The sequence below is a fragment of the Geospiza fortis genome, unplaced genomic scaffold (genome assembly GCF_000277835.1).
Source record: "Geospiza fortis unplaced genomic scaffold, GeoFor_1.0 scaffold279, whole genome shotgun sequence".
Lineage (NCBI taxonomy): Eukaryota > Metazoa > Chordata > Aves > Passeriformes > Thraupidae > Geospiza > Geospiza fortis.
The window spans coordinates 1,278,002-1,289,829 of record NW_005054352.1 but is presented as its reverse complement, the minus strand read 5'-3'; the positions used below and the strand labels follow the sequence as shown (position 1 = coordinate 1,289,829).

The window sequence follows — 11,828 nt, the reverse complement described above, 5'->3', positions numbered from 1 at the left end:
GGGGGCCGGGCCGAAAGCAGCCACAGCCGAAAGCAGCGCACCCGTTCTCGGAACAAAATTAAACAGAAAATAAATAAATCATAGTTATTGAAAAAAACACCAAACGCAAAACGACAATATAGAAGCCCACCCTCACGCCGACACATTGTCTCGCTTGTTCATCACATTTTCGTGATCTACGGGAAAATGTTGCGTCCTGAAGGTGTATTTATTTCCACATCTTGCTGCTAGGAGGTTGGTTTTTTTTTTTCCTTGTTTTTTTAATTTGTTTTTAAGTTTTCGGTATTTACACTGTAGGAAGTAGAGCGTCGGCTCTTCTATAGGACAATAGAAACTTAGAACCCTGCTGCATGCCTCCATTAATGCTTCAGCGAGTCACACATAGGCTGTTCCCTTTCACTTTGTCTCGCTATAACCCCTTTTATAATTCCAGCCGTTTTTATCTGCGACTTGCTCAGTCATTTTTCACTCGACTTTTATTTTAACCAAGTCAGCGTTTTTCTGGTTTGATGTCAGAATAAACTACAATTTTCTTGTGGCATTTGAAGCTGGACAGATAGTCATGACCATAAAGAAGGGTTAGCATTCCTGGCATAAAACCAGAAAGTATCTATGCTCTGTCTGAGCAAGATCAAGTTAATCTATTAAAGAAATGAAAGGTTTAGCTCTAGATAGCATTAGTTGGGCAACTTGCCATTTCCTATGCCCCTGAGTGTGTTGGGTACTTTCAGGGTGTTGCCGGTATATTCTTACTCCTTTCTCACACTTTTTTTTTGTGTGTGTGATTAATGTCTGGACACTGTTGCCAGGCAGGAGATACAAAGAACCTGAATTTCTAAATTTAATCTTAAACAGCAGGCTTGGTACTGTTAATGCTGGTAAAAAGCCAGCTCTAGTTCATTCTGACTAGCAACTGCAGTGGAAAGCAGCATGATTTCCTTTACAGACCTTGAATGGAGGCCTTGAAATGGCAGCATTTGAAACTGTGTCACTGTTCAGAGGCAAGATTATATTGAAACATTAACCTCTGCTTCTAAGGCCGGCAGTCTTGCCTACCTTTCTGTCAGTCAGAGTTAGCCCTGAATTCCAGCAGTTAATAACTAATGGACTGAAGAACCTTGTTCCTGGGACACCACGTTCTTTGGGTCTTGTAAGCAACTTGCATTTTTTCTGGAAGAGAAGCCTACACAATGTATAACATGTGTGCAGCTGGATTAGCATGTTGGTTTTTTTCTCTTTTAGATGATGACAATTCAGAAGAAGGCCTTCACACCATCCATTCAGGAAGGCATGAATATGCATTCAGCTTCGAGCTTCCACAGACGTAAGTACCCCTCACAGTCCTCCTCCACACGGGGCTCTGCTGCCCACCCACCTGACCAAAACTCCTGCTGTGGGTGGAGGGGAAACCTTTTCAATGGTAGTAGGAATTGTGCTCCTAACATGCAGTAGAGAACATAATCTCATTAAACTGAAGAGGTTGCTTTTGCACTGATATACCCATCCTTTTTTAAAAAAAAACTCCACAAAAAAGGAGCTCACTGCTGCCCAGTTGCTCACTTTCTTTTTACCAAGTCTTACTGACTAACTAGATATTCCAGGCTATTTCCCCTTCCCAAGAAAAGGGAGAGGAATTTGAACTGTCACTGAAGTCCTGCAGAGTGGCTGAAATACCTTCTAATTCAACCATTTACTGGAGTTATGCAGACCAGCAGAACTAGAGATAAGATCACAGTGGAGTTGAGCTTTGTTTGGGCTCAAGTCTGGAACAGATGTGGCTAGTTTACTTAGATTTCAACAAAAGAGGAGGTTGTTCTTATTCAGATAGGATGTATGTACCCAGGGTGGCTATTTATACAGAAGGCCTGGGTGGAAACAAGCTTAAGAAAGGGTGGTTAGAGTAAGAGGAATTTTCCTAGCAAATCCCATTTGGTTTAGAAAACAAAGGCAAAGCAAGAGTACGAGTAGAAGTTTGTTCTGGTAAGATAAAAACTGTTGCCCCACTCCTGTCTGAAATATGTACTGTAGGCACTGTGGATGTAATATTGGACATAGTAGAGTTGGAAATATAGAAATGAGCTAAAAATACAAGTTCCAGTAAAATCAAATACACAGGAAAAGAGGGAATATGAATATGGATAAAAAATGAGCCTTTTACTGTAAAAGGCAAGTAGCAGTCATTAAAAACTTGAAAATTTGGCAGTTTTATGTGAATAAGCTCACTGCCTAATATTAAGGTTGTTTATTAGAGGTGCTGGTTTTAGGAAAATGTGCAGGTGGCAAACACTTTAACAGTTTCAAAGAGAATGGCGCAGGACTTCTACATAGTTTCAGTAAGATTTTCTGGGAAGACCTGTGAACATGGAGATTTTTCAAGACAATTTAGCATTCTGTAAAAATCTCAACCGTAAGGCTAGTACTGATTTTCCCTTGAGTTTAATGGGGCATTTAGAAAACAACAAAAAATCCCAAACCCAAAACATTTAAAGCATGAATATGAAATGCTTAGCTTGAAGGGAAACAGCGAGATAGCAAAAGATCACAAGCATTGGTCAAATCATTGGTTCTTTTTAAATGCCATGAAGGAATAGCTGTTAAGCCAGTTTTTAATAATACTGGAAAAACAAAGAGTGATATTAAAAGCCTGAACTTTGACACTGCCTACTTACTTGCTATTTTGTGTCCATAGAATATTTCCAAAACTGGCTTAAACTTCAGAGCAACAGTGGAAAGATGTGCATCATCCTTACTGATTTTTCCTTTACAGAAGATGGGACAGAATGAAAAACTGAAGTTTTAATTGCGTTATTAGGGGAAAAACTAAACATTTCAAATGTGCAAATAGTGAAGTCAAACCTGTAACTGAAAGAGTAATTCTAGTTAAGCACTAGCATGGCTAGTATTAGTCTCTTTGGAAAATAGGGAAATATTACAAATACTTTATTTTAATGTATATATAAGTATGTATTCAGAACATAGTAAAATACAAAAAAAATTTAAATTATTTAATTCAAAAATACAAAAATAAACAGAATAAGTTACAAAAACTACTGTTAATTGGAAATAATTGTGCTTTAAAGATACTTTATGATACTACAGTAAAAAAGGCAATGTTCACAGGTCTGGAAATACTACCTGCATCATCTTTCTTCCAGCTTCTAAAGACTTCCTTCTTTTGACAAATTTCAGAGTAGTTTTCATGATTTTATATGTGTGTGTGTATATATAAATACATATATGGGAATATGTGTACATTCTTAAGTATTATAAATGTTCTAAGCTGTCTCATCAGGGTAGAGAAAGAGTAGAAGGTGCTCAAAATAGCCTCTCTTCAGAACTCCATGTTGTGATATTTACTCTGCTTAAGGTGAACCTCACTATGGAAGTGACAGCTAAAAGTAACCTGATGTTGAGCTACTGACCAAGTAAATAATACGCAATGGCGACATCCAAAACTATAATTTGTTGGTGCCAATGGTAATTCTAAATTGGCAGTCAAAAGGGCATACTTTACCCCAGATGTGGAAGTGGCCTCTTAAGCTTAAGGAAAATCTGTGCTCTCCTGGCATTTTCTAGTACAATTCTCTAATTGATTCCTGAAATTCATGGAAAACTATAGTAGGATAAATTGGAGATGATTTTTTCTCCCATCTTTAATTATTGAATTTTTCTGAGATCCTCTACATTAAGTACTACAGTGCATTAAAAATGCAGGTCTATATACTAATCACTGTCTTGATCAATTGTATCATTACCCAGTTTTGACCTTTGTGTCCTGCACAGACCACTTGCTACCTCATTCGAAGGCAGACACGGCAGTGTGCGGTATTGGGTGAAAGCTGAATTGCATAGGCCTTGGCTTCTACCAGTAAAATTAAAGAAGGAATTTACAGTCTTTGAACATATAGATATCAACACTCCTTCATTACTGGTAAGAATTGACAGAATTATTCATTTTTTGTTTCTGGCATAAAAAAATAATGAAGTTTAATAACTGAAACAGTCCATGTCTAATTTTACCTACTACATTACCTATACTTACTTGATACTTAGTTACAGCCAATCTTCTAAGTATTACATTAGCTCTGCAACTCTGTAAGTTCTTCCATTTTAAAAGCTACGTTTTCCTGTACTTGGAGTTGCTTTACTTTTAAGATATGTAAAATGGTTTTGTCAATTTAAATTAATAGTAAATTGTTAAGTGTGAGTAAGAAGGAAAATTTCGAGAGCTGTTCTTCTTTGATTCTGAAGAAAGAGCAGTGACATGTAAAGGAATTAGTGTCACAGACTGCAAACTTAAAAATGCAAAGTAAATAATGTACTGATGTGCATAATTGATCATTTTCATATGGATAGTTTTCTACCAATGGGGAGAAATTATCACAATGCTCTATAATCTTTTTCTGAAGTATCATTTCATTAAAATAATTTCAGTGTCACTACTCCTTTCAATGAGGATTTGAATTCAATCAGACCTAAAATTCCATTCCCCCCCACTCTTCTTCAAATTCACCCCCCATTGGGGGGGGGAAAATTCTCAAAATCCATTGAAATAGGTTTCTTGTGTGTATGGGTGAAAAATCAGACTTGCAAGGGGATATTGGCCTTGCACAAATTCCATTAAAATCAAAAGACTCTCATTTCTCTCATTTAGGGCTTTCGATCAAGTCCTAAATGCTGGTGTCATGTAAAATAACAAAATCTGTTTAATACAGATGAAACAGGATCATTTTGAAACAGGAAATAGCAGGAGTCAAGGTTACAGTACTTTACCTTAGTTACTGTTTCTGAAATACTATGCTGCATAGAGATAGACATTCTATGGTGGTATATGTAGGCTATAAAGCCTTTCTTAAGCTGTGCTAAATTTATTTATGTATAAAAAACTTGTTTTAAGTATAACTGCAGTATGAAGTGTAGCAAAAAGGCACTGTTAATGAGTGTGGAATTAGAATAAAGCTTATAGTTAGCATGGTGCAATTTGCTTGAGGTTTTTCCCTCTAATTAAAATTAGATATGCATAGAATGTGTATCTAAATGCATAGAATGTATATAATAATATTTTTTGTGTTGATTAGAACAGATTAAAAGATTTGTGGAGCACTCTATTATATGGAAAATTTTGTTCTTTTTTTGCAGTCACCCCAAGCAGGCACAAAAGAAAAAACTCTCTGTTGTTGGTTTTGTACCTCAGGCCCAATATCCTTAAGTGCCAAAATTGAAAGGAAGGGCTACACCCCAGGTACGTAACAGAAGTAATTATAGGAAATGTTTTTCCTTCCCTTTTAAAATGACAGTGTGTACTTAGCTGCTGTTATATAAAAGAAATACTTAAACTGTTCTTACCATTTTGATTTGCATTCATCTGTCTTGCTATTTTAAATGACTGATTTTGTTAGCTTGCTCTGTCTCCATATTGTTAAAGGACATTGCTTTTATTGGGCCTATGCATTTTTCTGTTAGATTTACCTCATGGTGACCTTACTCCTGCTAGCTTCAGTGGATATTGTTCAAAGTGTGGAGCATTGCTAGCAGCATCCAGTGTTTTATAACAGTACACAGTATGTGCCAATTTGCTTCAGGTGCCTTGCGAATACATAGAAAAGAATGAAATGTTGCTTTGTTTCAGGTGAATCAATTCAGATCTTTGCTGAGATTGAGAACTGCTCTTCCCGTGTGGTGGTGCCAAAGGCAGCCATTTACCAAACACAGGCATTTTATGCCAAAGGGAAAATGAAGGAAGTCAAGCAACTTGTTGCTAGCCTGCGTGGGGAATCCTTGTCATCTGGCAAAACAGAAACCTGGAATGGCAAACAGTTGAAAATTCCACCTGTTTCCCCTTCAATCCTTGACTGTAGTATAATCCGTGTGGAGTATTCACTGATGGTATGTTGGGTTGTTTAATTGGAGCATGAGTAGTTTCCATGATTCCTTGCAAATTGTTAACAAAGCATTGTGAACTGCTAACAAGTTACAAAAGAAGTACACAGTCTAGATTAGGTGTCCTACAGGAATTCTGTAAGTAAATTCAGTTTAAATCTTGCATGTTCTAAGGAAATGTGTTACAAGTATGTAACATTTCTATGTGAGGATTTGTGTTAAGAGTATAGAGCTGCCTTTGTCTTGGGGGGGGCTATTTGTCTCCATAGGGACATTGTCTCTAAAATGAACAAAATGAAATTTCAGTCACTTGTGAAAAGTTACATGGCTGGAGATTTTAGCCTAAAAATTAGGAAGTGCTCATACAAACCTATTTTTAATCTATATTTTTTTTATTGTTCTTTAGGTATATGTGGATATTCCTGGTGCCATGGATTTATTCCTTAACTTACCACTGGTCATTGGCACCATTCCTCTACACCCATTTGGTAGCAGAACATCAAGTGTAAGCAGCCAGTGTAGCATGAACATGAATTGGCTTGGTCTGACACTGCCTGAAAGACCAGAAGGTAACCTGACAAAACAAGTCTGTTTCGATTTTTGTGTGCTTTATTCATTGCTGTAATGCAAACAGATACAAATTACATTCTTCATAATAAGATCCATAGAAGGTCCTTTGTGGATGCTTCCTTGCTACCTGCTTGCTCTGTGTAGAAGAATGGAGTTCCCTTCTTTGCCTTCTTCTCTCAGGTGTACAAGCAGTGCAATTCAGCTGCTTGGAAGCTGGTACGAACGAAAGCACAGAATGCCATTGTACCTGGGCAGAATTAATTCTGCCTCCAGTATCCCAGCTGTATTCTTGCTTGTAAGTCAGTGTAACCTGTCAGAATAGCAGCTAAGGTGATCTTTATTGTCCTTAGTAGGCAAGACATTGTGAAAGGATAATGTAATCCATTTCAGTGGGAATCTCTTTTGTCAAAGGAGAAGCTCTGTAGCTTCTTTCTTTTTGCATATAAACATATGGGTGTTTTAATGTACAGATCCCAGACTGATGATGGAGTCCAGAGGAGTGCAATGTCCTGTAATTCCTGCCTGTAATAGAAATTCAGTGTTCTGAGTATGCTTTAAATTTGAAGGTGATAATTAAGCCACAGTGAGCAATGGTTAGTCTGCTGTTGCATTTGAGCATAGCTGTAAAATAAACTATAGCAACCTACCCTCTTTTTCATGTTCAATAACTGTGTAAAAATCACAGAAATAATTTATCTAAATGCCTGGTGCATTTTACAGTATAAAAGTTTAATATTTATCATGTTATGTGTTTTGACATGCATAAGAACTTGTTGTTCGAACTGCGTGTGCCTTTTCCCTGCAGCACCTCCCAGCTATGCAGAAGTGGTTACGGAGGAGCAACGGCAGTCCAGCCTTGCACCCTTAGGTGTTTGTGATGACTTTGAGAGAGCGCTTCCAGGACCACTGTTTGCATACATCCAGGAGTTTCGTTTTCTGCCTCCACCCCTCTATTCAGAAGTAGGTACCTCAAAATATAATTATGAATGCACTGTTTCTTGAATTCTGTCATGTGGAATAAATGTAAGAAACTGTTTCTACTTTAAGAAAACCGGGACAAATAAGCAAAAATATGAAAAGGTAACTTAGTTTTAGCAAAGTGCAGGTAAATTGCATAAAAAATTTCCAGGGTTCTTCACTATTGTAGTGCTCATAGAGATTCTGAAATTGTTTTGCGCTCTCTCAGTGACTTCATTAAAGTTATATTGCATTATATATGTAATACATGGCATTAGTGAATACCAACATTTTGAATCTATAGATGCACAACAAACTGTTTTTCACCTCTGCTCTCTAAAAGTACTCTGTTTTTTTAGCTCTTTGTATATATTACTTTCAGAATTTCCATGCACAGAGGTGTTCTTTCTGGCTCAGGTTTCTCTAAATGCATAGTTCAAACACTTCTGTCTGCAAGTTAAGTTCTGTGAAAGTCACTCAGTAACTGGGACACAGGTTCAGGCTTCAAAACCTGCAAAAGCCATGTTCATATTTTTCAAAGAAAAGCAGTAGTATAGGACAAAATAAAATAGTGTCCTTTGGCTAAATCTTGCTTGGATCCACCCACTCTTGATTGTTTCTATTCCTCTTGAAGCACTTAATCTGCTAGTGAGTGAGTGGCATGTTTTTTGTGTCTCTCCTATAACATAAGCCTAGAATATGACTCTGGGGACTTTCGTTTTAGGTACCCTGAATATTTAGAAGTAAGCTTTTCCTTTGTTCTAAAAAATGTATTTTTAAAATAACTGACCAAACTATCTAATGTCCACTTAAACTATACTTCCTATTGAGTTTTGGAGACCTAAATTAGAGACGATGTTCTTCACCTCTTTCTTTTTGTTGAAAAGAAGAGGAGGTAATGTGTGGTACATATGAACTTCTGAAACATTTTATGGGGTTTTTCAGGATTCATAACTTACAAATTAAGTAGAAGAACTTTTTACTAATAATTTTGTGCCTTTTTAAGTCAAATGTCTTCCAAAATCAATGTAGTATTTAAAGTTACATGTTAAAGTGATGAGTCCAGTTGCCTTCTTTCTTTGCAATAAATAATGTAGAACATTTGTGCTACTAGCAGATTTTTTACGATTTTTTATTCCATGTTTGTGCTTATTCTTAAGCTACCATCAACATGCAGTTTAAAGTGTTTCACTGTACTTAGTAATATTCAATTCAAAGTTTTATCTAATTTTTAGAGATACTTCAGTTACCTGAGTAACTTTTGGATTAGGAATACCATTTATCTCTGACTGTCTTGGACTTTAAAAATCTGTGTTTGGATTGATTTATTTTCTAGCAATCAGTCCTAAAAATACCTTAGGTTGTTGTGTTTTTTTCTCTTTTGTTTAGATTGATCCAAACCCAGATCAACCCACAGACGACAGACCATCTTGCCCTTCTCGTTGAAAGAATCCATAAGAAGCTGACTTGATTTGGGTTTGGAATCATACCTGCCATGTTGAAGGTCAAGGCATCATAGTGGAGACACACTTTCAAAGAAAGTGGGTTTGCTCTAGCCTGTGTGGTGAATAAATGAAAACAACCTGTGATCATGCTTTGAAGCCTACAGTAACATTGTAGGACTGCTCCACATGCTTGAAGAACTGAGCTTTCCCCCCTTCCTCTTAAATACTGGCACATACTAGGAGCAGCCTTACTAACCTACAGTCATGTGTGTCCAAACACTCAAACCACGTTAAGAGAGGTTTGGCTTCCTCTTACAATTTGGAAATTTGCACATGCTTATTGCTTACCTTGTGCGGTTCTGTGTCACTACAGCTTTTTCTCATTTACACCGGACAGTTGTTACCCCTTTCTTATGTCTTGTGGTCCGCACAATAAGGAGCAAAAGAAAGCTTTGACAAAAAAGAAAGAAACAAACAAACAAAAAACCCAACAGTAACAGACTTTGACAAATGCACTGACTTTTTTTTTAATTTAATGTAGCCTGGACTTTACCTGCATATGCACATGCTCAGAATTGTCCTAGTAGGCTGATCATGTATCACCTCTTCAGCTTGGATCCTATTGTGGATTTATTTTACAAACATCAAATGCCTTCAAGCCAATCCTTCTTGCTGTATGTTTTGCAGCCTACTGTAGTAGATAAGCAACAGATATGGGGATAGGGAGGGAGGGTGTGAAGAGTTAATAGAAAGAAACTAATAGACTTCGTCAAGATTGTATACTTTCTTGATTTCTTTTAAGAATTTGTTGCCTTTCTACTATTATCGCAAAGCAGCATTTTGTTACAGACTGCCTAAAAATCACTTAATCTCAGGTGAACTCATCACTTGCCAAACTGTTGGAATGATATTTGTTTTTTTACGTTGCACTGTTGAGTTAGTTCTTTTTTTGTGTTTGTGTTTTGTTTTTTGTTCTTTACTTGAGAGGGAGATCTGGAATAAGGACATACACAAAAGTTACAAAATCCTCCTCATTCCCATTTCTCTTTCTGCATTATAAAAAAAAGATGTTCAAGTTGTGAAGCTCTAAAAAAAAAGGCATAAATGAAAGCAGCACCAGCAGACACCAGCTGTTCCTCAAAAGAGTGTTAGAAGGAAGTGGTCATACACTGTCCAGGATTCACAGACAGATCAATATCTCAAGTAGTAGGGATAGGAAGGGAAAGCAAATTTATTTTTATATATAGCTACTTAATCACCAAAAATTCTATATGTGATGAGTGTAGTAGAAAGTATATTTCAAACTGCAGGAAAAGCTTCTTTTATGCTAAGAGCTCAGTTTGTGCGCTTTGTATTACCTTTAGGGTTTATGATGCTGTACAAGTTTAGAAGTGTAACTAAAGCAAGTAATATCAGTGTTACCAGCCAAACTCAAATATGAGTTAGCTGGAAGTGCTTTGATAACTGCATCTTCTGTGGCACTCTCAAGAGCTTTAAAACAAACAGAACCGTGAATTATACCATGTGTTCATGCAGAATGCAAGAAATCGTATGGAGAGAGTGTGCCCTTGAGTGTGCCACAGGAAAAAGAGTGCAATGGAGCCATTACCTGTGCTAACAAATGCCAGTGCTTACATGCTAGAGATGTACAATGAAAGTCAACTTTGCTCTTCAGAAGCAATGGAACACAGGTCACTGACAAAGGGACGCTATTCTGGTTTTGACTATTTGAACAAATAAGATCTAATCCATCAAATACCTGTCTCCCTGTGCAATAAAAAAGCTCCGAAGAGAGTCGGAGAGGGGAGGCTGGCGTTTCTGCATGGTGCTCATTTTTAAAAACCTTTGCCTTGTTTTTAAGGCTTCATAAATGCGACAAAATAGGCTTTTCCATAAGTGGCCTTTATGATAACATGAAAGATCATTCATGTTTCAAAAATGACAACAGGGTGATAAAATACATATGAGTCGCGTTTTAAGTGATTCAGTTAAAAGGCTTGGGCTTTGAGTGGGAATGTTGGCGAGAAGGAAATTGGATGATGTTACTAGGCCAATTTTGTGGATGTCCCTTCCCTCTACCCTCTCCAACCAGGCAATTTTTAAAGCTGATGGGATCGTTGGTATAAAAGGGCATTTGGTGGTTTTACTTTTTTTTTCCTTTTTTGTTCTTTTTACAGACTAGGGAACAATTGCTGATATACATAGCATTAAAGTACTTACCGCAATACAATGGAAAATTGTGTATGAGGCAGGATTGACCAATATCATAGTAATTGACTTGGCATTTCAGCCTTTGTGATTAGAATGAAAAATTGTATAAGGTTATCAAACAAAGACTTTCGGTTTAAATTACTCAGAGGCATTACTCTCCCACAAATATTGGTCAATTCTCAGCATTATAAAACTTCAGGTTCACAGTTGAAACCCAGTATTTGTTAGAGAATTCTGATCTGAATTAGGAAAAAGTAAGTAAAATCCAAACATTAGAGAAACAAAGTGCAATATTAAATGTTTGCTTTATAGATTATATTCTATGGCTGTTTGTACTTTCTTTTTGTTTGTTTTTAGTTTTGGTGCTGAATATGTCCTTGTAGACTCTTGTTTTAAGAAAACAGTATGTGGAAAACAGTTTAATTTTTCCTATTGCTCTTCCTTGTGGAAAATAAACTTTTTTAAAAAAAAGGTTTTAAATGTTGTATCTATGTACCATAAAAAACACAAGTATCACATAATACAGGAACTTACTGCAGGAAAACATGTATTGCTTTCTCAAAAAACAGAAAAACTATTTCTAGAACTACACCGCTGAGTACCGCTGAAGTCTAGTTTTGGGATCCTGTCTCTTTTATTCACATCACTGAGCTCATGGGGCCAGGTCCCAGATGGGAAATGCCTTTTTAGGACTCTGTATCACATTACAGCTGCGGTGACCCTGTTTTGAGGTGTCTGATCCTTTGCCTGAGGAGGTGACACAAA

The 11,828-nt window shown here is 36.8% G+C and overlaps 1 protein-coding gene across 1 annotated transcript in view; it reads left to right on the top strand.

Annotated features, from left to right (window-relative positions):
• ARRDC3 (arrestin domain containing 3) overlaps nt 1–11,534 on the top strand; it is a 13,643-nt gene extending 2,109 nt beyond the window's left edge. Inside the window, exons 2-8 of the mRNA XM_005423414.3 lie at nt 1,243–1,324; nt 3,784–3,931; nt 5,140–5,242; nt 5,630–5,886; nt 6,287–6,449; nt 7,256–7,410; nt 8,797–11,534. Of these exons, the coding sequence (XP_005423471.1) occupies nt 1,243–1,324; nt 3,784–3,931; nt 5,140–5,242; nt 5,630–5,886; nt 6,287–6,449; nt 7,256–7,410; nt 8,797–8,853 (965 nt within the window). The 3' untranslated portion in view covers nt 8,854–11,534. The remainder of the gene's footprint in view (nt 1–1,242; nt 1,325–3,783; nt 3,932–5,139; nt 5,243–5,629; nt 5,887–6,286; nt 6,450–7,255; nt 7,411–8,796) is intronic.
• Nucleotides 11,535–11,828: the final 294 nt, after the last annotated feature.